The sequence below is a fragment of the Oxyura jamaicensis genome, chromosome Z (genome assembly GCF_011077185.1).
Source record: "Oxyura jamaicensis isolate SHBP4307 breed ruddy duck chromosome Z, BPBGC_Ojam_1.0, whole genome shotgun sequence".
Lineage (NCBI taxonomy): Eukaryota > Metazoa > Chordata > Aves > Anseriformes > Anatidae > Oxyura > Oxyura jamaicensis.
The window spans coordinates 29,637,346-29,663,484 of NC_048926.1; the positions used below are offsets into that span (position 1 = coordinate 29,637,346).

At 40.5% G+C, this 26,139-nt stretch overlaps 1 protein-coding gene and 3 long non-coding RNA genes across 4 annotated transcripts in view; 2 read left to right on the top strand and 2 right to left on the bottom strand.

Moving 5' to 3' along the window:
* RCL1 (RNA terminal phosphate cyclase like 1) overlaps positions 1 to 13,855 on the top strand; it is a 33,467-nt gene extending 19,612 nt beyond the window's left edge. The window contains exons 8-9 of the mRNA XM_035310183.1: positions 3,758 to 3,861; positions 9,173 to 13,855. Coding sequence (XP_035166074.1) covers positions 3,758 to 3,861; positions 9,173 to 9,323 — 255 coding nt within the window. The 3' untranslated portion in view covers positions 9,324 to 13,855. The remainder of the gene's footprint in view (positions 1 to 3,757; positions 3,862 to 9,172) is intronic.
* A 4,322-nt stretch (positions 13,856 to 18,177) lies between these two features.
* On the top strand, positions 18,178 to 20,226 carry LOC118156363. The gene is made up of 2 exons (XR_004746233.1): positions 18,178 to 19,550; positions 20,073 to 20,226. It is a non-coding gene; the product is annotated as an uncharacterized LOC118156363 (long non-coding RNA).
* Positions 20,227 to 21,116: 890 nt separating this feature from the next.
* Positions 21,117 to 26,139, bottom strand: part of LOC118155911 — a 27,752-nt gene continuing 22,729 nt past the window's right edge. The window contains exon 3 of the long non-coding RNA XR_004746062.1: positions 21,117 to 21,261. This is a non-coding gene — a long non-coding RNA (uncharacterized LOC118155911). The remainder of the gene's footprint in view (positions 21,262 to 26,139) is intronic.
* On the bottom strand, positions 24,398 to 26,061 carry LOC118155912. Its single transcript, XR_004746063.1, has 2 exons — positions 25,988 to 26,061; positions 24,398 to 25,649 (listed from the first exon to the last, which is right to left on the bottom strand). It is a non-coding gene; the product is annotated as an uncharacterized LOC118155912 (long non-coding RNA).

Sequence of the window (26,139 nt, forward strand, 5' to 3'; positions counted from 1 at the left end):
AAAGATCAGACTCTTAGTGAATGAGGCTGTTACCTGTGGCCTTCCATGACAAAGTTGGCACTTGAGTTAAGGTATTTATGTTATGACACATTCTCACAGAGTGCTCACCAACAATTTAAAAAAAAAAAAATCCAAGCTTGGGTCAGTTTGATCCAGTCTTGACATGAGAGAGGATATAAAAAACACATTGCAAAGTGTGTGATGTTTGCATGTTTTGAAGGTACTGTGTATTTTGTTGTTGTTTCTTTGCCTATATAAAATGTCTGGTGAAACAGTAAAAGGTTGGGAAAGTTGCGCATGGGACAAGAACAGACTGCTTTGAGCAGGCAGTCTGTAAGACCCACCTTCTTTACACTTGGTACTCACTGAAAACAGGGCTTGGGAGAATTGTTCTCCCTGTGCTTCAATTGCCTGTTTACTGCTTGAAACTGTTTCTCCATCTGTGCCTTATCTGTAGTTACTGTGCTGCGGGGGCTGGAGAGGTTTTATCAGAAAAGAGCATCCTGGCATCATTGAAGATGGTTCTCTGCAGAGGGTTTTAGCAGTCAGGGTCACCCACACTGCTACTGGAGTTCATTACTGTTTAAAGGGGCTCACAGGCATCTCTTAAAGTGCTTGCTTAACGCTTGCTATTAGATGAGCTTTACCACCTAGCAAATCTAACAATTTGAGTCTTGCTATGCTCAGTGCTAAATGGTGCCTGTTACTAAACCTTCAAAAAGAAATTGAAGAGGGCATGTGATTCTGGGAATCTGTGGAGCTTTTTTTTAATGTATCGTTGTTGAAGGAAGGATATCAGAGCTAATTGACTAATAGTAAATGGCACAGTGCTAATTACAGGGGCCATGAAAGAGGGACATGGAGTAACTAGTTTTGTCTTTAGAAATCTGTGTGCAATTCTTACCTAAGCTTAATTGTAGAAGGGCAATAAAGAACGAGTCCTTTTACACATTTGAAAGGAGCTAGTTATGGGAACTTTATATAGTAGATGATTGGCAGAGTGGAAGGGCCTGGAAGAACTGGAAACAAAATTAATGTTTATATCCTTAATGATCGGGGGAAACTGGGGAGGATGTAACACCTAATTAAATCTGAGCTCTTCTATGAGGACAGTTAGAGTTGTTACAGGAGCTTGGGAGGGCATAAGGGGTAAGGCTGTTGTTTTGTGTAACTAGAGGTAATACAAGTGAAGCATTTCACTGAAGGCTTAACTTTGAAGATGACCTTGCTTCAGTGCGATATGTCTCAGCTCTATCCCTGTGAAAACAGTCTTGCATTTCACCTAATGAATGATATACCTCAGGGTGTATTGAGGCATGCAAGTACGCACCACACGTCAGAGAGAAAATTGTGTGTATCCTAAAGTGTTAGCAAGCCTTCATTAAAGCTGGGTTCAAGCTCTGGAGAATAATCCTTTTCAAAACACTGTTGTCAGTTGCCCAGAGTTATTTTTGTTTGTGCATATAGACTGTGATATTTATATTACAGCATTTCAAAATTGACTGGATTTTAAGTGGCCTTTGTCTCTGCTTATGTCCTGGATCTGGCTCTGTTGTCAATGGAAACAGTAATGGAGAAACTACCATAAACTGAATCAACATGAACTACAAGCTGCATCCTAGGCTGGTGACAGTGCCAGCTGTTTTGGAACAAACGTCAGCAATTTGGCTCTGAGTTTGCCCATCCCATTTCTAGTGGGAGGATTGTTCTTTTTGCACTCCTGAGTAAGCAGCAGGTAGATAGAGGGAGAAAAGTTGGCCTCCCTGGGAGTGGCCTTTCTTTGTATTTAATTTGACACAAGCTACTGTTCTGTCAGCATTAGATTACAAGCAAATCACTTAATTTCCCTGTATAGCAACTGCCTATGTGGGAATGGGCATGACAATACATTGCTAATGCACCATAGTAGGAATGACTGACTCATTTCAGCAAGGGAGATCTTGTAAGCAACTCGGATGTGATGGATGCATCATGTGCTGATATATCGTACAGGACATGGTTGTCTCTGCTGACTGAAGCTTTTTTATATACTAGGTCATAAATTTAGGGATTAAAAAATAGATGTTTTATAATGTTTTCAGCTTAATAAAAAAAAAGTTCATCAAAATGTAGTTTTCATCCAAATGGTAAAGAGCATTTTGACTTAGTAGATGACTGCAGATACAGAAAGGCTTTATCAGGCATACATCTTACCAAACACTCATCTGCTTCTTGTACATGTTTCAGATTTGCAAGTGCAGCTGGTGAGAGATGTGGCTCTAGATTGCACTAGCAAATTCTGCTGGTACATTGTTCATTCAAGAGAAAACATAATTTTTATAATTCCTGTAGATAGCATTAGGTTGAATATGTGAACCTCTCAGCGTTGGTGTGGTAGGTTCACATAGTTTAAATGACAAGGGCTTCTGTAAAAGTGTGTTCTTATGAGTTAGATCATGGTGGTATACATAATGAAGATGTTTCCTTCATTGTGGTATACTACCTGTTAAATGAAGTGCAGAATTTGTTTTGTTTTTTTAAAGGGATGGGACTGAGGCTTATCGTACTGATACAAGACCATCTTGAATATTAAACATTTGGTATCTCTCCTTGGAAAGGTCCTTATTTATGTACTCCTACTGGGCAAGTGTGCTCAAGTTGTCACATCATTCTTTTTTTAGTCCATCTATTCCAAAATTTATTTTGCTCCTCCCTTGCCTTTTTGAATGGTGATAGCTCTGAAAATGATGACAATTTTCTCTTTGCCCAGAAAGGTAGTTGCCAGTTTACCTCATTAGAGAGTTCAGTTTTAAAAGGATGGCTCTGCAGTTTTCCTTTTTCCAGAGAGCCTGTTCAGAGGGTTTAGCATCAGTTCTGAATCTGCATGAAACTGTTCACAGACTTCATGGGGCTTTGGATCAGGATGAACATGAGGAAAATATAAAATAATGTTATATCATAAGTTTACCTATTTTCCATGTGTTTGCATAGTCATACCTAGTAAATTCTCTCTACACTAGTCTTGACTGAAGGTTACTCTTTTAATTTAAGTTTTGTAAACAAGGCCTAATTTGCATATTCTAATTTTCATATTCATCATAGTTAACACTTCCTGCATACAAAACAATTTACCATGCACGTATGACTTATTCTTGTAGTTACTTGACTGTCAATAGTGGCTCTTTCACAAAGCAATAAAAATATTTCATTCCATTATAAATATGTGGAGAAAACATACGCAAAACCACAAATATTAACAGTAGGGGCTTAGGAGGGTGTATGTCAATCAGCTTTTAACTTACTGTTTTGTTGCTGCTAAGGCTGAACTATTATTTGTCTAAATGTAATACTTTATATTTACTATAACGTACTGCAAATCCTGGTATCTTCAAATGTGCTGTGCTACAGTTTATTAAATTTTTTTCAGTTTACTACAAAGAGTGGAAATGCAAAAGTTCATGTCACCTTCCTGTTTGTGGTTGTTATTAGAGTTTAGAAATGTTTCAGTTTTGTAGTGTTAGAACAAGTTGGGAAAAATGGGTGGGTTTTTTAGTCTGACTTGGTTATTGGTTTTTGGTTGAGTTCTGTTCCTTTCCCAGCCTGTGAAGTAAAATTAATTTATCATCATTACAAAATCTAGATTTTTATATTTTCGAACCATGAAAATGGAGAGCACTAATTCAGCCTTTTAAGCGTTATCTTTCTCCTCTGTTACTCTCTTCCCATCCCAATTTCTGGTTTGTACAGAGATTAATTATTAAAACATTTTGGTTTGCAGGGAGGCTGTGTAGATTCAACAAACCAGAGCCTTGCTCTGCTGCTCATGACCCTTGGACAACAGGATGTTTCCAAAGTCCTGTTAGGACCTCTGTCTCCATACACGTAAGTTGTTTTTGTTCAGTTTAATTACCTAGTCTTGTTTAATTCGGTAGTTTTATGACAGATAATTTTCTGTATGGAAGATGTTGTCTAAGTCAGAACAACAGAACAACTTGTACCCATCTTCAAATGAGACAGGTGGTATAAGTTACCTTATACTTATTTCTACATGTTAGAAGATTAATTCCTTACTGTTCTATATTATTCCTGATTCTGAGGCAATGAAAATTACAGAGATGGAGTTTATTGTTGATTGTTGGTCTCGTATTGTATGCGTACGTCAGTTAGCTTTTTGTTGCCTAGCATACACTACCTTGTTTTCCTAGTGATTTCTCTGGAGCTGTGGCATTAAATGGCATGTTTTGAATGGCTAGCCAAATGTTAAAGCTGTGGCTGTCCAAAGGAAAAAGCTCAAGAGTTCACTTTCTGGAGCTATGTGCAGCCCCAAAGCTTTAGCCCTTTCGAACAGTGGAGTTTAGTCATGTCCTCTAGCCTTGAATTTTGTTAAAGATTTGTCTGTGGCTGGTACTTGTTCAGAGGATACAAAAAGAATAAATTTCTCATATTGTTAGTTTCAACACGCAGGTAGGTGAAGGGAATCCAGCATCAAAAATTTCATTTGCTCTAGCAGAATGACAAGTGGCTGACAGTTATTCATAGAGACTAAGTGTTTTTTTCTGTAAGCAAGACGGGGGCAGGGGGTGTTTGTCTGCCAGTGGTGTCAAACAATAAGACTATGAACTGTCCTTTTTCGGTTATCATGGTACCGGTGCTGTATACGTGAAAGGTACAGTACTGTGATAACTGAAGAATGGTGGTGCCATCACGTGAGATCTAGAAATTGCCTAACAGCTATTCTCAACACCTATTATCTTGGAAACAACAGTCATCAGATTTTGAGAGAGGGGGCAGGAAAGCTTCCCATTGCAGGGGTAGAGTAATCTCATCTGAAGAGCATATACATGTGAAAAGCATACAAAGTAGTAAATACCAGTGTTTGAAGTGCACAATTAACCAGTTAAAACAAAGCAATGACATGCATTGCTCAGCCCTTTTTGTTTTTGGTACCATGCAAGTCATGCAAACACTATTTTATTTTGTAAGCAGGCTGATTTCAAATGGGTGGGTTGGCATTTCTGCCAGGATAGGAGTGCACAGCAGGGATGAAGGTCAGCAGCAGACATTCTGGAGCAGCATGTGTCACGTGAGATCATACAACTCTTCAGTGCCCTCATGAAAGCAGCTGGTAAAGGGTTAAGAAATCTGGCCCTTGAGCGGCTCATTAAATGCACGAGTTTTTGAACTAAATTACTGTCATGTTCCAATTCATTGTCCCTCCTTTCCTCTCTTGGGACTGTGACATCTCTGCCTTTAACACTTTCACCTCCAGACTCCAAAGCTGGAGTGTATAAACCATATACACTAGGTTAAGTTCCTTGTCTAGCACAATGTAGCATGAATGTGACAGTTCACCTGGTAGATTAGAGCACTATGAGGGGAATATGGTACTCTGGAATACATCTACCACAATGAGGAAATGTGTTCCACATTTGTGCATTTCCCTGGTAAATGTCCTTTGTCCCTGCTAATGTGGAGGCAGTGCCATGAGCAGCATTGTCCTGAGGAGGAACACCAGTCCCAAAAAGACCACTTGGTCTGCGGCCATCTGGATCATCTTCTCTGATAATATATTTCAGATTTCACAGAAGTGAGTGCATGTCTGTCAAGGTGAGCTTAATACTGGGTGCTGGCTGTGCCACCACCTTGCTGAATTGTGCACAACAATGCATTTTAAATCAAGCAAGAAATAAGGGTCTTGCAGGATGGGCTGGTCTGCGTGCAGGTGAATCGGCATGAAGCAGGACACATGAAGAAGAGCAGCGAGAAAGCACTACTACCAGCTTGAGCCTCAAGGAGGAAGAATCTTTGGAGCACAAGTACGAACAAACTGCATTTGAGAACTGCTCAACAGCTGTGGCATGCAGGCCACCAAAAATGTCAGGGAAAAACCTGACAGGGCTGAGATGAGTGAAGGAAGAAAAGGCAGCCACAGCGTGAGGGAAGACTTGCCACAGAAGGTGGCACTTGCCTCAGCTCCATCATCACCATTGGTGTTTCTTTGGCTGTCGCCAGGGAAATAACTGTGGGCTGGGCAGGGCCTGTGGCATGGCTCATGACACAGACACTCACTGCAGGCATGCTAGTGTCCTACACCAGCCCCGTTAAGCTGACCCTTAGACCTGGCTCCAAGGCTGTTTGGGGGTTTCAGCCAGAGGGAATGGGAATAGGCACAGCCCCCTACTCTCACTTACCCTTTCTCCCTCCTCCCCGGGGTGAACCATGACCAAGGCCTCCCCTTCCCCACATGATGGGCCAGGGTGGCAGCAGATGGGGGGCTGGGATCTGGTACTCAGAAGCAACTTAGTCTGGGCTTGAGAGCAGAGACTTCAGGCCAGCTCTGGCAGGGTCAGCTCTGGCACCCTTGTGTCCCCTGGTGTGATGGGCACAGTCGGGGGGACTGCGAGTGAGCTCCCCTGTGCCCTGCTCTGATTTTGGGGTAGGGAAGAAAATAAGCTGTTGTTGGTGCCCAGGTCTTTTCTGGTGGTGATTGGCAAGCTGGTCACTTTGCCATGACAGCAAGCTAAAATGTGTGAAGTGGATGTGTTATCTCTGCTGCTTAGCAGGCTTCTGGGAAAAGATGGCAATTCTGTAAACAGACTTTATGCCTGTTTTCTTTTTTATGGTAATACCATGATTTTTAAATTGAGGTGGCTTGCCCTGAGGAATCTCAGGTGTGCCTCAATTAGCTTGGCTTAAAGGAAAGTGCTCATCTTTGCCTTGTTCTTGCCTGAAGATATGGACTAAAATTCCAGCAAAATAAACTGTGCCATACTTCTCAGTTCTTCCATCACTACTCTGGTCTGTACATGTGTGCTTGATGCAGCCATCTCTGTTATTTGGGATGTAGACCTTCCCATACATGACCTGTATCAGCCTCAAGCTAATACCAACCCACTTTCTACTTCATTTTGTCACCTATCCTTGTCTCTTCCCCATCTTTTTGTCCTGTTTCCAGAGTTCATACCTCTTCCCACTGCTCACAAATTCACCTTCCTAGTCTCCAGGCAGCCTCCCCTTCTCTCCCATTCCCTTAAGTCTGTCTCATTTACCCAGAGGCCGTGGCAAAGCCCTTTTGCTTTTTCACTCTGTCTTTACTCAAAAGAATAGGCAGATCAGCATGGAAGTCTACAAACATACAAAGAGAGATACAGGCTGAACCAATCCCATGAACATGTTGCAGATTATGCTGGTCAGCTTCAAGGATTTTTCCCCAAAGATTTTGGTTCCATGCTGCCTTTGTGCAGCATTCGTGCAGCCTATTCTGTGCCCTCCTTGCTATTCAACACTGTGTTCCTGCTGTTTTGGGCTCGGCTGCTTGCATGTCGCACTGCCAAAGCTCTGGGAAAGGACCCAGCTAACAAGGAGGCTGGTACACAGCTTTTGCCCGTGAGCTTTACTGAAGCATTTGTGCCAGAGTATGCCCATTTGCCTATTATAGCAGCAACCAGAACCCTTGCAGCTGGGGAGGCATGGGAGAAAAGGCACTCTTCATTTCTTCCCTTAAACTGTTAACCCATTCAAGAAATGAGAGCTGGTGCCTGTAACTGGCTGGTCACTAGCCCAAGAAGGTGGGGTAAAAAGGTTTATATAACTGGAGGAGCCATGTGCCTATGTTCACCCTGCAGAGGTATTCAGCTGACTGCTCTAGAGATGAATCACAGATCTTTCCAAGCACAGACCAGTGTTGGTAACAGCAGTCTCTCTTTGGCAAGCTACTGCTGTTTCCCTCCTCTCCCCATACATGTATCCAAGCACAGGAGTAGCAACATTCAAGTGGGTAAAGCAAATTCTGTTCCTGCAGCTCTCACTGTGCTTCATGTTTGGATACTCCTGAATTTCTGTGATTAAGAGGTAGCAGGGGGCCCTGTGATGTTTAAATGAGGACTGTACTGTGCTCTTGGTCTATTCCTTAGCATTTTGTGGGTACTTTCTGTTGATTTATGACATAAGCGTGATAAGCTTGTGATGACATTACTAGCATGCAAAGCAGAGGCTTTTTTCAGATTGCCAGGTGTACAAGTGTTTGGACTGCGTGTACACATTCTTTTTCTTCAAAGGTGAAACTTAACCTAAAAATATTACATGCTAATTGATGTAGGAGACGAAATATTAGTTCAAGGCTGCAGACTTGACTGTGACTCAAAGAGACTAGAATTCTGTCATGAGCAATTATTATTTTTATATTCGTATCACTTTGGTGTAACTGCTTATTCCCGGTTTTGAAGAAGCCAGTAGGAATGTCATCTTCGATTGTGTTTTTGTTTGTTTGTTTTGCTGGTTTTTTTGTTTGTTAGTTCTTCTTTATTCTTTTCACTGTTTTTCCTGTTGCTGCTCCTCTAGTCAGTATGCATTTAGAAGTACTGTGTCCATTTAGTCTCTTTATGCTCCCCTTCTAAAATGATGAAAGGAAATTACTTTTTTTTTTTTTCTCCTGAAAATCAGCAGAGAATAGAACAGAACAGCTCAGTTGGAAGGGAGTTACAGAGATCATCAGGTCCAACTGCCTCACAGCTTCATGAAAAACTAAAAGGGCATTATTCAAATGAACACTGACAGTCATGGGGTATCAATCGCCTTGCTAGGAAGCCTGTTCCAGTGTTTGACCACCCTCACAGGAAATAACATTTTTCCTAATATCCAGTCTGAAAAAATAGGAAGAATTAAGAATCTGGAAGTGATTCTAAAGAAACACATAACCCAGAAGTGGAATAAGTAGCAATACAAATCAAACACATGCTTTAGGATCTGATGTCTCTTTTTGACATATGCAAACCTTTTTGCTATTCCTATTCATCTTTTATTTCTGCTTAAATATTGGGAGAGGATTACCATAGGTTGGTACTGGGTTCATATGGCCCTGATGGAGAGTCAGCATCATGGGTAAGTGACTTTGCCTGGCTATACCTTTTTTTTCTCCCGTCTTCCTTCATCACATTTCTTCCTTCATCCTTTTGTCATGCTGTTGGCAGGTATTCCTTCTCTGTCTGCTTATATAGAGCACATGGTGATTTCAGTAGGGATAACTAGCAACAATGCAAGTAAGAATTTTCAGAGCTTGCAGGTTTATTTCTCTGTACTAAGCAATCTTATGCTTGTTGTACTCATTGTGCTTACTGCTGGAATCAGCCCTAGTAGGTACTGCTGATGGGCTTTCTGTTTTGTTTCTTAAATTGTGTTGTTTTTTCTCCCTCAGAATTGAATTTCTGCGACACCTGAGAAGCTTCTTCCAGATCATGTTTAAAATTGAAACGAAGTCCCCTGAAGAAGAACACAAGGGTGGGGAAAAAGTCTTAATGACGTGTGTTGGCATTGGATTTTCCAACCTTAGCAAAACAATAAGATAAGAAACATCTGCAGACTATGAAGTGGGGTGCCAGAAAAGACTGCAAAGATCTGATGAAAAAACATCTTCCCCCGTGCTTATTCTGGCACAAGGAAAACCAGTGCAGAGGTACTCAAGCTTGCTGCATGGAAACTATAAAGCTGACTTTAGGCTGTTTAGACCTGTCCTCTTTGCAAATGTAATGCCGCTATTCTGTATTGCATGGAATGGCTGGCAGGAGTCTCAGCTGGCTTGGGGCTCTTTGCACTGTGCTCCACTACATGGGACAGACGTGCCCCTTTTGTCCGCATGCCCTTTATTCTTGCATCCTCAACCCTTAAATGTAGTAGGTGCTCTAGTTATGTCTATATACAAACTTCACTCTTAGCTTTTTCTGAATGGTTTAGATAGAAAGGGGAAACAAGATTGACCAAAATGATATTTGCCCTACAAAATAGATGGTCACAAGAGATACATTAGATTCTTGAGCTATCTGTGGAATTAATATTGGCACAAAAGTAAAAGTACAAGCTGGACGTATTATTTTTGGCGCAACATATATTGTATATAGGATTTGTCAAATGCTTCACTCCCACTTATGTTGACTAAATTAATTTTGCAGGAGGGGAAAAATTGCCTGCCTTCTAATTTTCTTTAATGCTAAAATACTGAAGAAGAGATCACAGTCTGTACTGATTTATTTTATCCTTCTCTGCAATGATGGCATAGGAGGAGAAACCTTGACAGTTGCTGAATTGTCAAACATTCTTTTCATGTTTGGCATGTAACACACTGTAGTTCACAATTAGTTTTGAAAGGTAACAAAAAAGCTGTGCAGGGTTTCATGGAGAAAATTATATTCATTTAGTGCCATCAAGTTATGTGCATCTTCTCCATTTTGAAAGAGGGGTTACAGTCGATGAGCATTGTTTGGATTGACTGGTGCTAAAAGTTCCTATCATGATATAAATACTTACGCAAGAAAGAGTTTTGGTAGATTCCATGCAAACCTGTTGAGCTTAGTGCTGAACTCCTGACACAAGGAGTTATACTTGACTTCAGGCTACACTCAGTGTGTTTGGAGTAAAATAAAACCATGTCAAAAGCTGGTATATTTATAGAGCAAGTACTAGTGACTGTGTTATAATGGTCTTACAAACTTTATCTGATGCCACTGTAAAGTGGACATTACCTCTGTAATATGAAAAATGTATATTGGACTGAACAGAACTTTGACAAAATATTAGGTATTTGATTAGTGCTTTATGAAGTATTGGAGGCCATGAGTCATTTTTTGTACTGTACTTTGTTCTTATCACATCTGTCTAAACATGTTTTGGAAAAAAAAGCGTATTTTGTCCTAAAAAAAAAAATCCCCCTTTAAAAACAAACAAACTAACCTTTTCCCCATCACTGTAAGATGGGATAAAAGTGATAAAAGGCTATTTTAAGCAGTTAAACGAAAAGAACAATTTGGGGGGGCAGGCAGGCAGTTGGAAGTGTGAGGCCATTTTTATAACTTAATACTCGTCCAAAATTTGATTTGCGAATAAGCAAACCCAAAATAATTCAGTAAAAAGCAAAATAAAATTATTTGACTCCTGTTTTGTTTTGTTTTTTTTTTATTTCAAATTACAACAGAAAAAAGTCTGTGGGTGGAGAATAACAACTTCTTACATTGCTTCCCCTTGTAACCTAAGCAATAAAAGCTGGAAACTCTCCAAATTAAAGTTATGCTAAATACAATGAGCCATTGGTCCAAAAGCTGAAATGTACAAGTTGAGATCAATGGCAACCAGAATGAATGTATAAAACCTACGCTAATTAAAGATTCAATTTTGCTGCACAGCTCAGATTTCTAAAATCAGCCTAAATAAAAATTTGGAAGTGTTGTCATAACTTCAAAACCAAAAAGCTCTGTTACCTTTTAACTTTTAAAACTCAGCTTTTGAAGCTGTGACAGCATTTTCAAATGTTCCAGTTGCACCAAACATAGAAAGGGCAGTGTGTTGCCCAGGTAGCAGATTTCTTAGCAATAGAGTAATTAAATCATAAAATTACACATGCTTAACTACACCTCAGTGTTGAAGTTAAGCTGCTAACCCTTAGACCTGCTGAGAGAAAACAACCACATTGTGTAGCTCTACAACAGACTGCTTGCTCTGACTCAGAATTGCCGGCTACTTTACTCAGAAAAATATATGTATGTAGCAGGAGTAAGTCTTCTAGAACAGACAGTCTCTGGAGAAAGAGGAACAATTACAAAGGAGTTTTTAGCTAAGAGCTTTCTTAAAGTTGTTTGACTTCTACATTGTGTGAAAAGTAGTTATTTGTAAATCCTCCAGTTAAGATCTGTTTGTTTATTGGGAGAATGGTGATTAAAACCTGTGTTGGTAGACTGATCCCATATGCAGTAGGCAGCTTCATTTTCAAGCTGTACAGAGGAAATTAGTTTCTGGTGAAGACAACCCACGTTCTTCATAATCGCAGGCTTTGTCGTAAGGATGATTGTTACAAGGAGGTTTTAATCTCAGTCTGTCACAGTAGATTTAAAACTGGTTATGTGAATTTATATGTGAATAATTTTGTATTCCTTGCGCTATTCATCAATTTAGTTCATCCTTTTGGAATAACAACTGTGGTAATACCCTTCTGCTGTGATTGGAAACTTTTCTGCTTACAAAAAGCTTTAAAGATGGACAACGAGGGGCATAGGTGTGGGAAGGGACTAGTTAATAGAAGTGTTTTGCAATGTGCATTTTAATTGCAGTAATTTTAACATTCAAGTGTGGACAGGGTGAAGGAAGCACAGAGAAATGTTTTGTCAGAGAACTAATCAGAGTAACTCATTAAATGGGGAATCTATTTCGTTCAACTTGCCTAACAGGAAAGGCTACTATTGTGGTGATGTGAAAAGTATTTGAAAAATGTATGTTTATCTTGCATGCGCTACCACTTTTTTAATGTGTATTGTTGAACACTACTACGTTTCCGAGATGTGATGGTAACTGTGCTATCCCTTCTGTGTTTACATCGGAAAATTCCTGTTAACTTGCTATAGAACTGATTCCGGAGTAGCAAAGATTATGCTGAAGGTGAAATTGCTTCAGTTCAAGACAGTGCAGTTGTCTTGAACTGAAGCAGAAGGTGTATGGCTGGAAGCCAATGCAATAAATGTCTGGGGAAGCACAGAGTAGGTGAGTTAGCTAGGCCAAAACAGTAAGTACATGGCTGTCCTGGGTAATGTTTTCAAAACGGTGATTATGCTACTGCCAAAGTATATTCTCTCTCTTCTTCCCCTACCCCACAGGTGATATTAAGAGTCAAATGGATTTTGTTTCAAGCCACTGAGACATACTTCTACTGCTTGCAAAATGACATTCTCACTTTTTCAATCATGCCCTTGAGACAGCAACAGCAGGGGGAGAAAAAAAAGACAATAAAGAAAAGTACCAGCTGTCAGAAGGCATAATTTTACATATGAATTTCTTGCTCAATATTTGATGTGTGACCATCTCCCCACATTCATTTTGCATGTTTATCCTAGGGAATACTGAGGAAGGCTACTTCTCTGTCAAAGCAACCATGAATTTACAAAAAAAAAAAATAAATGTGGAAGGGGCATCTTTTACAGTTACTGTTTAGTTCTTAGTAACCTTTTTCTTGAAAGATCATTCTTGGTGGGTGGAACATACACAATTTTCCTTGGGTCTGATCTAGAAGCAGTGCTGACAAACTCCAAAATCAAAACAAAAAAGCACCACTGTGTTTTCAGTGGGAGGGGAAAAAAAGACAAAGTCCTGCAAGGAAGAGTGTCTGGGTTGAACTCTGCTGTGACAGCATTGTGCATGTCAGGAAGTGAAGTCATGCACTGTGTCAGAGCATCACGATGTCCAAGTAGTATTTACGCTTGATAAATTATGATATTATAATGGAGACAGATTTGTTAAGGTTATTTGTAGTATATCTGTAGCAGTACATGTTAGGTATGAGTGCTAATCTCTCTCACAGGCTAGTTAGATTATTATGTATACACCAGGAAGAGTAACCTGACCTGTATTTCCTGTGTACTAAAGAGGATCTGCAAGCCAGGTCTAAATATGCATGATTTTTTTTTATTTATAGTGTGTGTGTGTGTGTGTGTAGTTTTTTTTAATGTTACCAAAGTTTAAGTAGAAAAACAGATTAAAAGCTTGCAGCTTGTTTGTGTTTTGGCATTCAGAAGGTGCTTGATTCTGTAGTGCTTCCTGAGAGATTTCCTTAAGTATTTGTATTTGGAAACGCATCTATAGATGGAGAATGTGAAGGAAAAGGTTTCTGCTATGAAATGTTCCTGAGCACTGAATATAAAAATCAACATTCATGCTGCAAGTATATTACCTTTTATTTTCACTTTTTTTTTTTTTTGTATCTTATGTATGTAATATACTTTCAGAAGAAAAATATCCACCATAAATCAGAGCTCAATAGGAGAGCCTAGAAAGTGTTATTCCCGTTTCTTTGTGAAATGTGTGTGTCAGGTTGTTAATAAAAATTCTGTTTCTTAATCTCTCACTACTGATGTCAGTAGCAAATTTTCCCTTGAAACAGAGTCAAGATCTTGTTCTAGTCTGTTCGAAGTAATGACCTTTGTATTCAAAGTGAAGAGAAGCCGATTTGAAAAGTTCTGGCCTTTTCCACAGTATGCAGAACATCTTAGAAGAGGAGGCTCCTATACAACTCACAGGCTCCTTAACAGTTTTTTACTCAACAAGAGGGCAACAAGGGCAGGACAGTCTAAAGCTACACTATCTGGGGCTAGCCCTGTCAAAGGAAGACTGTGGCAGCTGCCCAACTAGTTTTTCTTCTTTAGTTTCAGTTTTGAAGTACAAATAAAGAATTATTTATTTAATTATTTTGAATAATTTAGTTGGAAGGGACCTTCAAGGATCGTCTGCTCTAACTGCCTGACTACTTCAGGGCTAACCAAAAGTTAAAAGTTAATGAGGTCATTGTCCAAATCTCTCTTGAACACTGGCAGGCAGGGGGCATCAACAACCTCTCTAGGAAGCCTGTTCCTGCGACTGACCACCTTCATGGTAAAGAGTTTTTTCCTGATGTCCAGCCTGAACCTTCCCTGGTGCAGCTTTGTACCATTCCCACACATCCTGTCATTGGTGACCAGGAAGCAGAGGCCAGCACTTCCCCTTGTTGGGAAAGAGGAGAGGAAGTTGTAGACAGCAATGAGGTCACCTCGTCCTCCTTCAGAGAAGTTAACAGCCTCTCCTCATAGGACATGCCTACCAGCCCTCTCACCAGCTTTATTGCCCTCCTCTGGATTCTTTCAAGGTCCTTAATATCCTTTTTATATTGTGGATCCCAGTATTCAAGGTGAGGCCAAACCAACATTAAATACAGCAGGAGGAGCACCTCTTTTGACTGGTTGGCTCTGCTGTGTTTAGTGCACCCCAAAATGCAGTTTGCCCTCTTGGCTGCCAGGGCACGCTGCTGGCTCACATTGAGCTTACTGTTGACCAGCACACCCAGATCCCTTTCTGCTGAGCTGTTGTCCAGACACTCATCTCCCAGTCTATATCTGGCATTACTCTGTCCCAGGCGCAGCACCTGACATTCACCTTTGCTGAATTTCATGCCATTGATGATTGCCAGTGATCGAAGGTATCTAGATCCCGCTTGTCCCTCCAGGGAGTCAACAGCACCTCCCAGTTTAGTATCATCAGCAAATTGGTAAGGAAGCGTTCAACTCCTGCGTCTGGATCATTGATAAAAAATGTTGGACAGGATTCAACTTAGAATTGAGTTCTGGAGTAAAATCATTAGTGACCACCAGCCAGATGTAGCCCCCTTCATTACAACCTTTTGAGCCCTACCATTCAACCAATTCATCACCCAGTGTAACATGTACCTGTTCATCTTATAGTTGGACGGTTTGTGCAGAACAATACCATGAGAGATGGTATCAAAAGCCTTACGGAAATGCTGAAATTTTATGACCACGACCTTCCCATCATCCATTAAGTAGATGACCTTACTGTAGAAGGAGATGGATTCCTAAGGACTTTCCAGTGATGATCCCATGTTGATTATGCCTGGTAGTAGCTTTGTTTTTTCACTGACATTCAGTATCCCCTAGGACAATCTCCATAACTTTTCCAGAGAGGAAGGTTAAATGAACGGGTCTGACATGGCTTGCAGAGTTAAATAAACATTGTAAGCAGATGGCTTCAAAACTTGAAGTTAAGAAGTGTTCATGAAAAGGTGTAACTAATAGCTAAGAGGGTGGATATTAGAGAATCTTATTAGTCTTCTTTTCCCTTCTCAGCCCCATGGGTCTACACAGGAGAGTTGAGCAGTTTGATCAGAAATGCCTGAATGAAACACAAAAACTTAACTGTGTTTAAGGTAATGGCATTTTCTCTACTGACCCAACTTTCAAAGAGCTGCTCTGAGAGAACTTGACTGAAACTTCTGCTTTCACACCTATTCACATTTTGGTGAAATCTCTAATTGATTTCTTCCACTATATGTCTTCCCCAGGCAAGAACAATACTTTTAAATAATGAACTATTTGAATTGTTTTCCCCAGGCCTTCAGCATACAAACATAAAAAGGTGCATTGCTTGCATTCATGTAATGAATCTCTTGGCATTTTAGATTTTTATCCTTCTGTTCCAAAGTCTGTGTTCTGAAGAAATGCCTTTGTGCCTAGATTACAGAAGAATGAAATGTCTCTCTTGTATCCCACAGGGAGCTGGACTAGAAAATAGTGAGATCCACAGATTTTCAGAACTGTCTAAGTATTTTCTTCACATTAGGAGCACTATAAACAGATTGCATCTCTACAGTCCCAGATCTCCCTGGCTTATTTCTGCTCTTTTTCTGTTTTGTTGTTGTTGTTGTTTGTTTGTCCATTTGGTTGGTTTGTTCATTTGGATTTTTCATAGGATTTGTTTGTGTTACTTTGTCTGTATTAGATTCTTGTAAAGACTACACCCTGTGGCTTTTATTGGAGAAAGTTTTACTCTGTGGTACATCCAAAGTGCTAGCTGGTGTCTTTCTCTGCTGACCCATTCTTCCTGCTTCTGTAATCTCCATGGCCATTCCTACATCATACAGGCTGGAAGAAGAACAGCCTCCACCATGATGCCACAGGGCTCCGAGTTGTCGGATTATCTCCCTTCTGTCTGCTGTCACTTCCATGGATTCCTCTGCAGGCTGTCTGGCCACTCACACAGCCGATGCATGTCTCTTTTCTCCAGTGATTAAATCGCAACGAATACTGTTCATTATCTGCATCATTGTGAGGACTCTCATCCAGATTTTAGAAAATGAAAAAGCCACCAGATACGTTGGAGTTCTGCATAACTAAACATGCCCTACTGGTTCCTGCTGTGGAAACAAAAGGATTCTCTTCATCTTCTCCATCTCAGAGGTCTCCTTGAAGGCTTGTCATCTTGAAGTCAAGTTTAGGATGAAGAGAGGTTGCTAATTACATGCAGTCTGGCCTCCAGACTCCAGGTACAGAGTATATTAGAGTATACTAGTACATTCGTCCTCTTTCAAAGGAAATTACGGTGTTCAGGAGGGCCTCAAGTCTTCAGTAGAAAAACTGAGATATGGCATTTCCTTTACACAGGTTTTGTAAATTTGCTCTAGCATTTAATCACGTACTGTTTAAAAGCAAGTACTTATTTTACGTGGTCAGCTTTTAGCTCCTGGTTCGTACCACACCAGAGAACCCTTGGTATCCTGTATGCCTGACTCTTTGAAAGACCTCAAAGTAAAAAGATTTCCGCTTTGGTATCAGAAAGACCTATCTGACACACTTAAGAAAAGTAAGAATCTTCTAGATGAATCCTCTGAGTTTTAAAGCGGAGCAAGAAACCAAACTACCTAACAGCAAAAATCAAAGCTTCTTGCTAGTTACTAAATCATATGGTCTGCTTTTAGATTAGTGGCACATCACACAACTAAACAGACAATGGGCATTTTCTTGTAACATCTGGGGGCTATGTGTTGCACAAGAGAAAATTTTAAAATCTGGTCCACACTTAGAAAGCTGAAAGACTCTGTTATTTTGGGAAACTGTGATGGAAGCATACCTAGTGTTATGTTTGCTTAGCAATGTTGCAGATTTTTTTCTCTTTTACCTTGTGTGTTCATTCTATAAGGTATGTACTGCTGTCATTGGAAAGAATATTTCCTTCACAAAGACAGCATTTGTTTAATAGTAGGAGTTTTGGGGACCAACACAACTTTTTATTTCTTTGCTTTTCAAAGGAAGCAGAGCAGGGAATTACAAATCGAGGGGAGGGGGTCATGGGGGTGGAAATGGAAAAATATCACAAAGATACAAAAGCACATAATGAAAGAAAACAGTGTAAATGTGCTGCTGATTCCATTATCTCCTCATATTTAAAATACTTTAAGCTATTTTAAAATATTGCTCTTTATCCCACTAACATTTTGCAGTGATTAAAAATAATTCACAACACTTGACAGAATATTTTTGCAGCATTCCCTCACATAACAAACCAAGAAATGTCAATTTCAGTAGGATTTCAGTAGCTGTATCTCACCCACCCTCCTCAGGACAAGCCATTCCTGCTGGTGTTACTGCAGCTGTTAGCCAAATATTCTGCTCAGCAAGCGGTGTGTGTGTCATAATGTGTTAGTTTCACTTTTGAGGGGAAGAAGAAAAATGGTGGTTCCGAGTAAAAGCAGCCTTACTGGCAATCTTCTCAGCTTGCTTCCTCTGTTGTTTACTGAATGGTAGCCCCCCCCAAAATCAGTAGAATATTTATGTTGCCTGCTGCAGCATCTCTTCTACACAAACTGGCTCCCTTGTTCACAATTGTAGTGGCATATTCCTTCTGCTTATCAAAAATATCTCCAGCCAGGTTGCTGGTAGCTCTGGGCTTTCTGCCTCTGGCTAACTTCATTGCACAGCAGCAGAGGATGCAAGAGAAAATAAATCCGAAATGAGGAGGGATTAGCTCACAGGGCTCAACTTGCCTGTGAGGGCTTGGTTTGCCCCCAGGTCTATCCCTTGGGAAGAAGGTGCCCCAGCCTCACTCTTCTGGCTCCTCTGGACGGAGGAGAGCCAGGCTCAATGCTGCTCCATGCTGGATATGGCATTTAACACATGGCAAAAAATTGCTTTCTCTCGTTTCTCTAAATGAGAACTAGTTGTACCCTTTCATGCAATTAGGTAAACACTTGAAATCTGTTTGGTCCTTTGCACAAAATCTGCCCTGGGAACAACATGTTTGGAGAATACTCCCTGTGATGATCCAGCAGAGCTAACTGCTGCTTCTGCCTCCACACCTCACATGCAACTGCCTCAGCGTTGTCTTCTGTAATCACCCAGAAGTCAGGTCAGGAAGCCCAACAGCCGATGACATGTACCTTTCTGCTTCAGGGAGACCTCTCGTGCTTTATTTTGCATTTGTGCTTCAGTGTGAGGGAATACTTGCTGGAAGAGCTCATTTAAAAATCGTTCCTCCTCCAAGAAGACGAGATTGTAGAAGCTATTTCTGAATCCCCAAATGCCCTCCCTGAGAGCTTGACCGTGTGGTTTATTTCCATTACACTACAGAAGTGGAATGAGGAACCTATGTTTTTAAATGTCATAGCTGCTGGGTGCCATTCTTTGGAAATGAGAAATGAAAACAGCTGAATGCTGATTTATTGTTTTAGTTACAAAGAAAAGACCCAACCAATGTGGTTGGAGTTCAAAAATAAAGGAGAAAAAGAAGAGGGACTAACACAGGTTTGATGATGTTTGTACCAGTTTGTTCCACAGCAACAGTGAAAGTAGTTAATTAAAATTATGTGGAGCCTGACTCCATGATTAACTAATTAAAGCAGGGCTACTCCAGTGGTGGCCAGGGGAAGAGACCTCTCTCCTCAGCACAAATGCTTCTTTGCTGGCTTGTGCGTGTCACGGGCTGTGTGCCTTTCTGAACATGGCGAGGGGCTGGCAATGAGCCCCCTGGCGGGCAGCAGTCGGTAGCTTCCAAAAGATGGGGTGCCTCTGATCTGATTATGAGGTCCAGACCCGTATCCAATCCGTACAGAGTTTCTAAGCCCCAAGTTCTTTTAGAGATGGTAAAGATCAACAGTCCTTCCATTGTCTGCCAATGTGCCGGCTTCATTTATCTTTCACCAGCACTTCCAGAAGATTAAAATCAAGTGGCTTACATCTCTGAAATCTAACTGAAGCATATCATATAAGAATATTTTTAAGGTCTCTGTCCTCTTCCTTGTTCCTTTCCCTGTGTGCCATTCTTTATTGTCTGGTGGTATCTGTTAATCAGGTGAGAACACAATATTCCACAAAACTTGTGGAAATTTACTTAGTTGTGGAACACCTAAGCTACATTAAAGATGTGTAGTAATTTATTTTTACTCTAAAATATTTTGATATTACACTTTTGCCACTGTGTTCTTGTTTGATAGCAACATTCATATCAAATGCCCCCCAAATGAACTTAATTCTTTAGAAATAATGATAGTGGTAGGTGTTCCTGTTCATGGTGAGGGGGTGGGGGGGGGGGGGGTTGAATTAGATGATCCTTAAGGTCCCTTCCAACCCAAATGATTCTGTGTTGCTATGATTCTATAAAGCAACGTGTCTAATACATACTGTCATGTGAGCAATCATTAAGTAACACTTGTGAAAAATCAGCATAATGCATATTGTTATAACTTTATTTCAAACTGAAAGATGTTTCTGATTTTAAATTAAAATTGTGCATTGTTTTTCCAGGACTGTGAACCCAAACACAACTTGCTATTGCTTTAGACTGAGGACTAGAAGTGAAAATGAGTAGAAACAAGAGTGAAATTGATTAGCTTCACTGTCTAATACTAGGATAAGAAAAGTAAATGGAAAAATTATAAGTAAACAATGACATATTCTACTTCAGTTTTGCTGTGAGTTATTTAAAGAGTTTCAGAAACAGTTCCTCAATGATTCTTGTTCACATAGTTGTGTGTGCGTGTACAAGGTCTGTGTTCTACAAGGTCTCTGGTGATTGATGTGGACAGTGTAGACAGTATGGAAAAGTACAAGATAAACCTGATGCATTTTTATGACATTAACTTTCATATTGCATTCAGGCAACCTGGTAATTGTACATTACTTGTACACAAAAAAAAAGAAAAAAAGTGGTTAAAAATATAATGAAATATAATGAAATATAATGAAAGTTGATCTCTCCAGTGAGGAAATTCCTCAATTTCAAAGGTAGACCTTAAGAGGATTTAGTTACCCTCACCGTTAACAGAAGTTCATTCTATTGTCTTTTGTCCCTTTTATTTCTAGCTATACGATACTCACATCCTGTCTCACCAGCTACGGCAAATTAAATTACAAGAACAGGTTATAATATTATGGAAAAAAAAAGAAAAAAGAAAAAAAAAAAAAAACAGGATGAGAAAATACTGTATGGCTGAAATAAAGTTATATAAACATGGATTTTTGAAGTTTCATGACTTTCACAGATAAGTGCTGCCAAAAAAGTTCAGGAAGCATGGAATCATAAAATCATGGAATTATAGAATCATATAATGGTTTGGGTTGGAAGGGACCTTAAAGATCACCCAGTTCTAACCCCAAACCATGTGCAGGAACATCTCCCACCAGACCAGGTTGCTCAAAGCCCCACCCAGCCTGGCCTTGAACACTTCCAGGGATGGGACATACACATCTTCTCTGGGCAACCTGTTCCAGTGCCTCACCACCCTCTGAGTGAAGAATTTCCTCCTGTCATCTATTCTAAACCTCCCCTTGTCCTATTACTATACTCCCTGACAAAGAGTCCCTCTCCTGCTTTCCTGTAGGCCCCCATTAGGTACTGGAAAGCCACTGTATGGTATCCCTGGAGCCTTCTCTTCTCCAGGCTGAACAACCCCAACTCCTTCAGCCTGTCTTCACAGGAGAGGTGCTCCAGACCCTTGATCATCTTCATGGCCCTTCTCTTGACTCGTTTGTATTGGTCCTTGTCCTTGTTGTGCTGGGGCTCTCAGAGCTCAATGGAGGACTCCAGGTGGGGTCTCAGGAGAGCAGAATAAAGGGGGAGAATCACCTCCCTCGACCTGCTGGCCGCGCTGCTTTTGATGCAGCCCAGCATACAGTTGGCTTTCTGGGCTGCCAGTGCACATGGCCAGCTCATGTTGAATTTCTCATCAACCAACACCCCGAGGTCCTTCTCAGAGCTGCTCTCTGTCCATACTCTGCCTGTATTTGTGCTTTGGATTGCCCCAGCCCAGGTGCAGGACCTTGCACTGGCCTTGTTGAACCTCAAGAGGTTCGCACAGGCCCACCTCTCAAGCCTGTCCAGGTCCCTCTGGATGGCATCCCTTCTCTCCTGTGTGTCGACTACACCACACAGCTTGGTGTCATCAGCAAACCTGCCAATGACCACTCAACCACTCAATCCCACTGTCCATGTCACCAACAAAGATGTTAAATAGTGCCAGTCCCAGTATTGACCCCTGAGGAATACCACACAGAAAGTGTAGTTTGTTCATATGAAGGAAGTTTTCCATGTTTGACTAGTTTAAGAAGATTTAGATTTAAAAAACAGAACAAACATAAAAAACATCATCATCAACAACAACTTGTCTGCCCACAAATCTGCTACAGATGTTCAAGCCAGTAGACTTCCCTACTTCCAAAGTATTTTCAAATAAGACATTTTATTGGAATTATATTCTATTTTCCTGGTGATAATTAGATCCAAGAAAGTACAATTTTAGCTCCTCATTATTATAAATATATTTGAATAAAAGCAGAACTTGATTACATACAAAATGAAGTGTGTGTTTAACTCAATGGAGACCTACTTTGGCAGACTCCATAATAACTTAATGTAGTTCTACTCCGGTGGACTCCAGGAGAATCTGCATTGCAGACACCAGGAGTTTTAACTGCTAATCCACTAAAAACACTGCAAGCTGAGATATACATTGTCTGTGTCTTCTCTTTCAACTCAGGTTGCAGTTATATTATTTTTGTCTTGTTTTGTTCTGTGTGTAGATTTGGTTAAGTAAGAAGAACCTCAGCCTTTTCTTCCTGACACTTTCCCTCACTGGATGGTGCTAGCATACATTATCTGTTCGCTCCGGCACTCAGCAAAAAGCTCTGAAAGTCAGAGTGACAGCATTTTATGGTTCCCTGTAATGCCAATTATACCAAGCCATTTCCCATCAGTGAATTGTATTTCAAAATTCAAAAAGCACTGCAGTTAACACAATTGCTTGCGTTTGCCTGCTGTCTTTTTCCATCCACACAGCTCTTGGCAGCATGCTAAGTTTTATCCTACAATGGGAGAAAGGCGCATGCTCCTTATAAGGAATCCCCAAGCTGCTACTGAACTGTGACTCAACTTACATGGCAAGAAATGAGTTTACTCAGTCACCAGATCAGAACTACACCAACATGTGCTGAGCCACACGACTGCCAGGCTTCAAAGTCTTGGGACACTTAATGAGTCACCGAGATAGGTGTGGGCATCGCTCTTCACAAGAGGCAGTCACCTTTGTTAAAGAATTAATTTAAAATTAATCTTTTTCTATTTGGCGTTCTGCAGGGCTCCATTTCAGGGCCAGTTCTCTTCAATGTTTTCATAAATGGCTTTGAAACAGGACTTGAAGGTGTATTGAGTAAGTTTGTAGATGACACTAAATCAGGAGGAGCTGTTCACTCTGTCACAGGTAGAGAGGCTTTGCAGAGAGATCCTGGCAAATTAGAGAGCTGGGCAATCATCAGCAGTATGAAGTTCAACAAGAGCAAGTGCCAGATTCTGTACCTGGGATGGGGCAACCCTGGCAGTCACAGACTGGTGAAAAAGAAGCCAGAGAGCAGCCCCACAGAAAGCAACCTCAGGATTCTGGTCAACGGCAAGTTAATTGTGAGTCAGCAGCATGCCCTGGCAGCCAGGAGGGCCAACCGTGTCTAAAAATCAGGTGTACACTGGGAGTCTCAGAAACAAGAGATGGCTTTTCTCTTAGTCTTTATTTTCAAAGTGGATGAATTAAAGTTGTAGTTTTTTTTTTTTAAAAAAAAAAAATAATCAGGAGCTGATTTATATGTAAAACCATATTTACATGTGCTTCTTCCTCTTTTTTATTTTTTTTCAATAACAGGGTATTTGCTCATATCGCTCAAAAAAATAGCTTTCTGAGAATGACTATAAATATTGAAAAAACTTCTTTGAAGTGTTCTTTGTGACTGATACTTAAAAAAAGAGCACGTTTCTAAACAGGCTTTGTTTCTCTCAAATGCAGGGCCTACCAAAATAGGGGAAGGAAAACCATTACAAACGTATGTACTTATCTTTAAACTTTAAGCTCTTTACATCCTGAAAGATTCCAAAAGTAGAAGAAAAAGTGAAATACAGGCACACTGACTTCACAGAAATTACTTAAACAAGCAACTAACTTCTCTAGTCTTGTTCTAACTCATGAAAGTTTAGCAAATATTTTCCCCAAACCTCCTGAATAAAGAACAGGCTATGAATTTAATTTCAGCTGAAAATGACAAAGCTAACCAGAACTAGCAGAATGTTTGCAATAATTACAATGAAACTGCTCCTATCATTTTTAGCTGTTTGAACATGAAAATGAAACAAAATCTATTTCCTTGTCTGCATTTGAATTTCAGAATTTGGAACACAAAAGTATCAAGGAATTAAAACCAAGTCTTCTGCAAAGGTGGCAAGAATTGTAACTTGCTTTAACAAACAGACTAACTCTGAAGGGAAATTGTTAAGAGTTGTAAAATAATGGTTCATATGTAATTAGTGTTACTTTTGTCCATTATTTGGGGACATTTAGTAAGTTTCTGTCTCTGTTTTACATACCTGTTTAATTTAGAATGTTGTGGTTGTGCCTGTTAGTACAGCTCACACGTCTTTGTGTTTGATTTAGCATGGAAATGTAGCATGACAGGTGTAGACAGGATGAAGCTGTATTATAGTTCACTCTTAAAAAGAGTAAGTTGCCACGTGTCACAGGCTGACACCATTGTACCCATGTTAATATGCAAATGTGTGGGAAGTGTATATGGTCATTTAGCAAAGACAAAAGGAAAGGGGAATGCTTTAATGAGAGTAAGATGCAAATCCAAAATGCTGGTTTTGGTGCAGATGCCTTTGAAAGCACTTGCTAAAAATGAACATAGTAGCAGGAACACTGTTGAAATGAACGCACAACCCTGAATAGCCTAGTGAAAAAAAAGACATTTCATAGCAGAATATGCTGAATTGTCATTAAATATAATGGAAAACAAATAAAAATGCCTGGTATCGCTAGGTAAACTAGCGTTGGGTGTCATAATGTAGAGAGGGCTTCTGTAATCTCTATCAACTGACAATGTTCCCGTATCAGTCAAGAGTTTGGCAGATTCTAAAGGTCCAACCATACCTGACACTGTTAAAAAATGGAAGCTTTACAAACAATAATTTCAGGAATTCCCATCCACTTTTGTAAAATTATTTACATTTGCCGTGTTCCGTGCAGAGAGATCTTGATGAGCAGAGTCTTGGATATGCACTGATGTACAACCAACATACTACACTACTCTCCTGATCTTTTAAGTGGTCTGGATACCAGTGGGGATTATATTCCGGAGGCATCAGCACTATTTTATTTTGCAATTTGCCAGAAGTTTTCAGTGTCACAGGAGTAGGCACTTGTGTGAGTTTTCACCGTGACAGCCTGGAAAGAGAGAAAGGCATAAAAAATGAAAAGCAAATTATTAGAGGATGTAGTACCAAAGGGACTTCCAGTGAGACAGGGGACTAGATAGATACACTATAAGAAATAATAGATTTTACTTCACAATCACTGACTGCCCTTTAAACTGCATATTCAAGGAAACCAAATATGCAAAGCAATGTACACCCTGAGTTAAATTCTAGTTCTGAATTGTCCTACATTTCCATAAGATGATGTCGTATGACACAGGTAACTCCTTTCTTCTGCTTAAAGAGTTAAGAAGAAAAGCATGTCACTGTGGAAATGGCAGTGATAAGCTTGCCTTAAAGAACATTTTTTCTTTAACAGTACCAAATTCTGTTAGCAGACGGGTAACAGTCTGCTTTGGAATTGGTCTGTTGCACATGCATCTGTTGGTGGTTTTCAGTCATCATCTATGTCAGATCGAATTGTCTTGTTAGTTCTTCCCAGTCCTTCTCTCGATTGTCTCCTCGGAGAAGACTTCATGGTGCTTTCTTGTAGATCAAGTCCTCTGATACCAGCGTTTTTCCTTATCTCACCATCTCTGCAGGTCAGCAGTCAATCTCCTTCTCCTTCTGCTTGTTCCAACAACCTAGCTCACCTATTTCAGAGTTTTAAATGAAGCATGTTTACTTGGCACGGGCAAGAAAACAAGGAGCACAGTCATCACACAAGTTACAGAAAAGCGTACGTTTACAAAGTTAAAGGTTGTGCAATAAGCCCAGACCTAGGACAGAAATAGCAGATACAAACATCGCCTGAAAAAAAAAAAAAAAAAAAAAAAGAAAAAAAAGAAAAAAAAGGTGCACTCTTCCCCTGCCCCGGCTAACACACACACACGGCTGCCAAGGGAGCTGCTGTTTACTACGCCTGGCCAAGGCAAGGTCAGTCCGGCGGCGGGGTCTGCGGCTCTTTACCTCACTTTCTTTCACTTCTCACCTCACCGCGGCTCCCGTCGGCGACGGAAAACGGAAACCTGAGAGACGAGAGCGTTCCGGAGGTAAAGCGCAGGAGGAGGGGGACCCCTTCCCCGCGGCTACCCCCGCTCCGCTCCCCAGGCGCAGGCCGGCACCCGCCGCGCAACGGCCGCG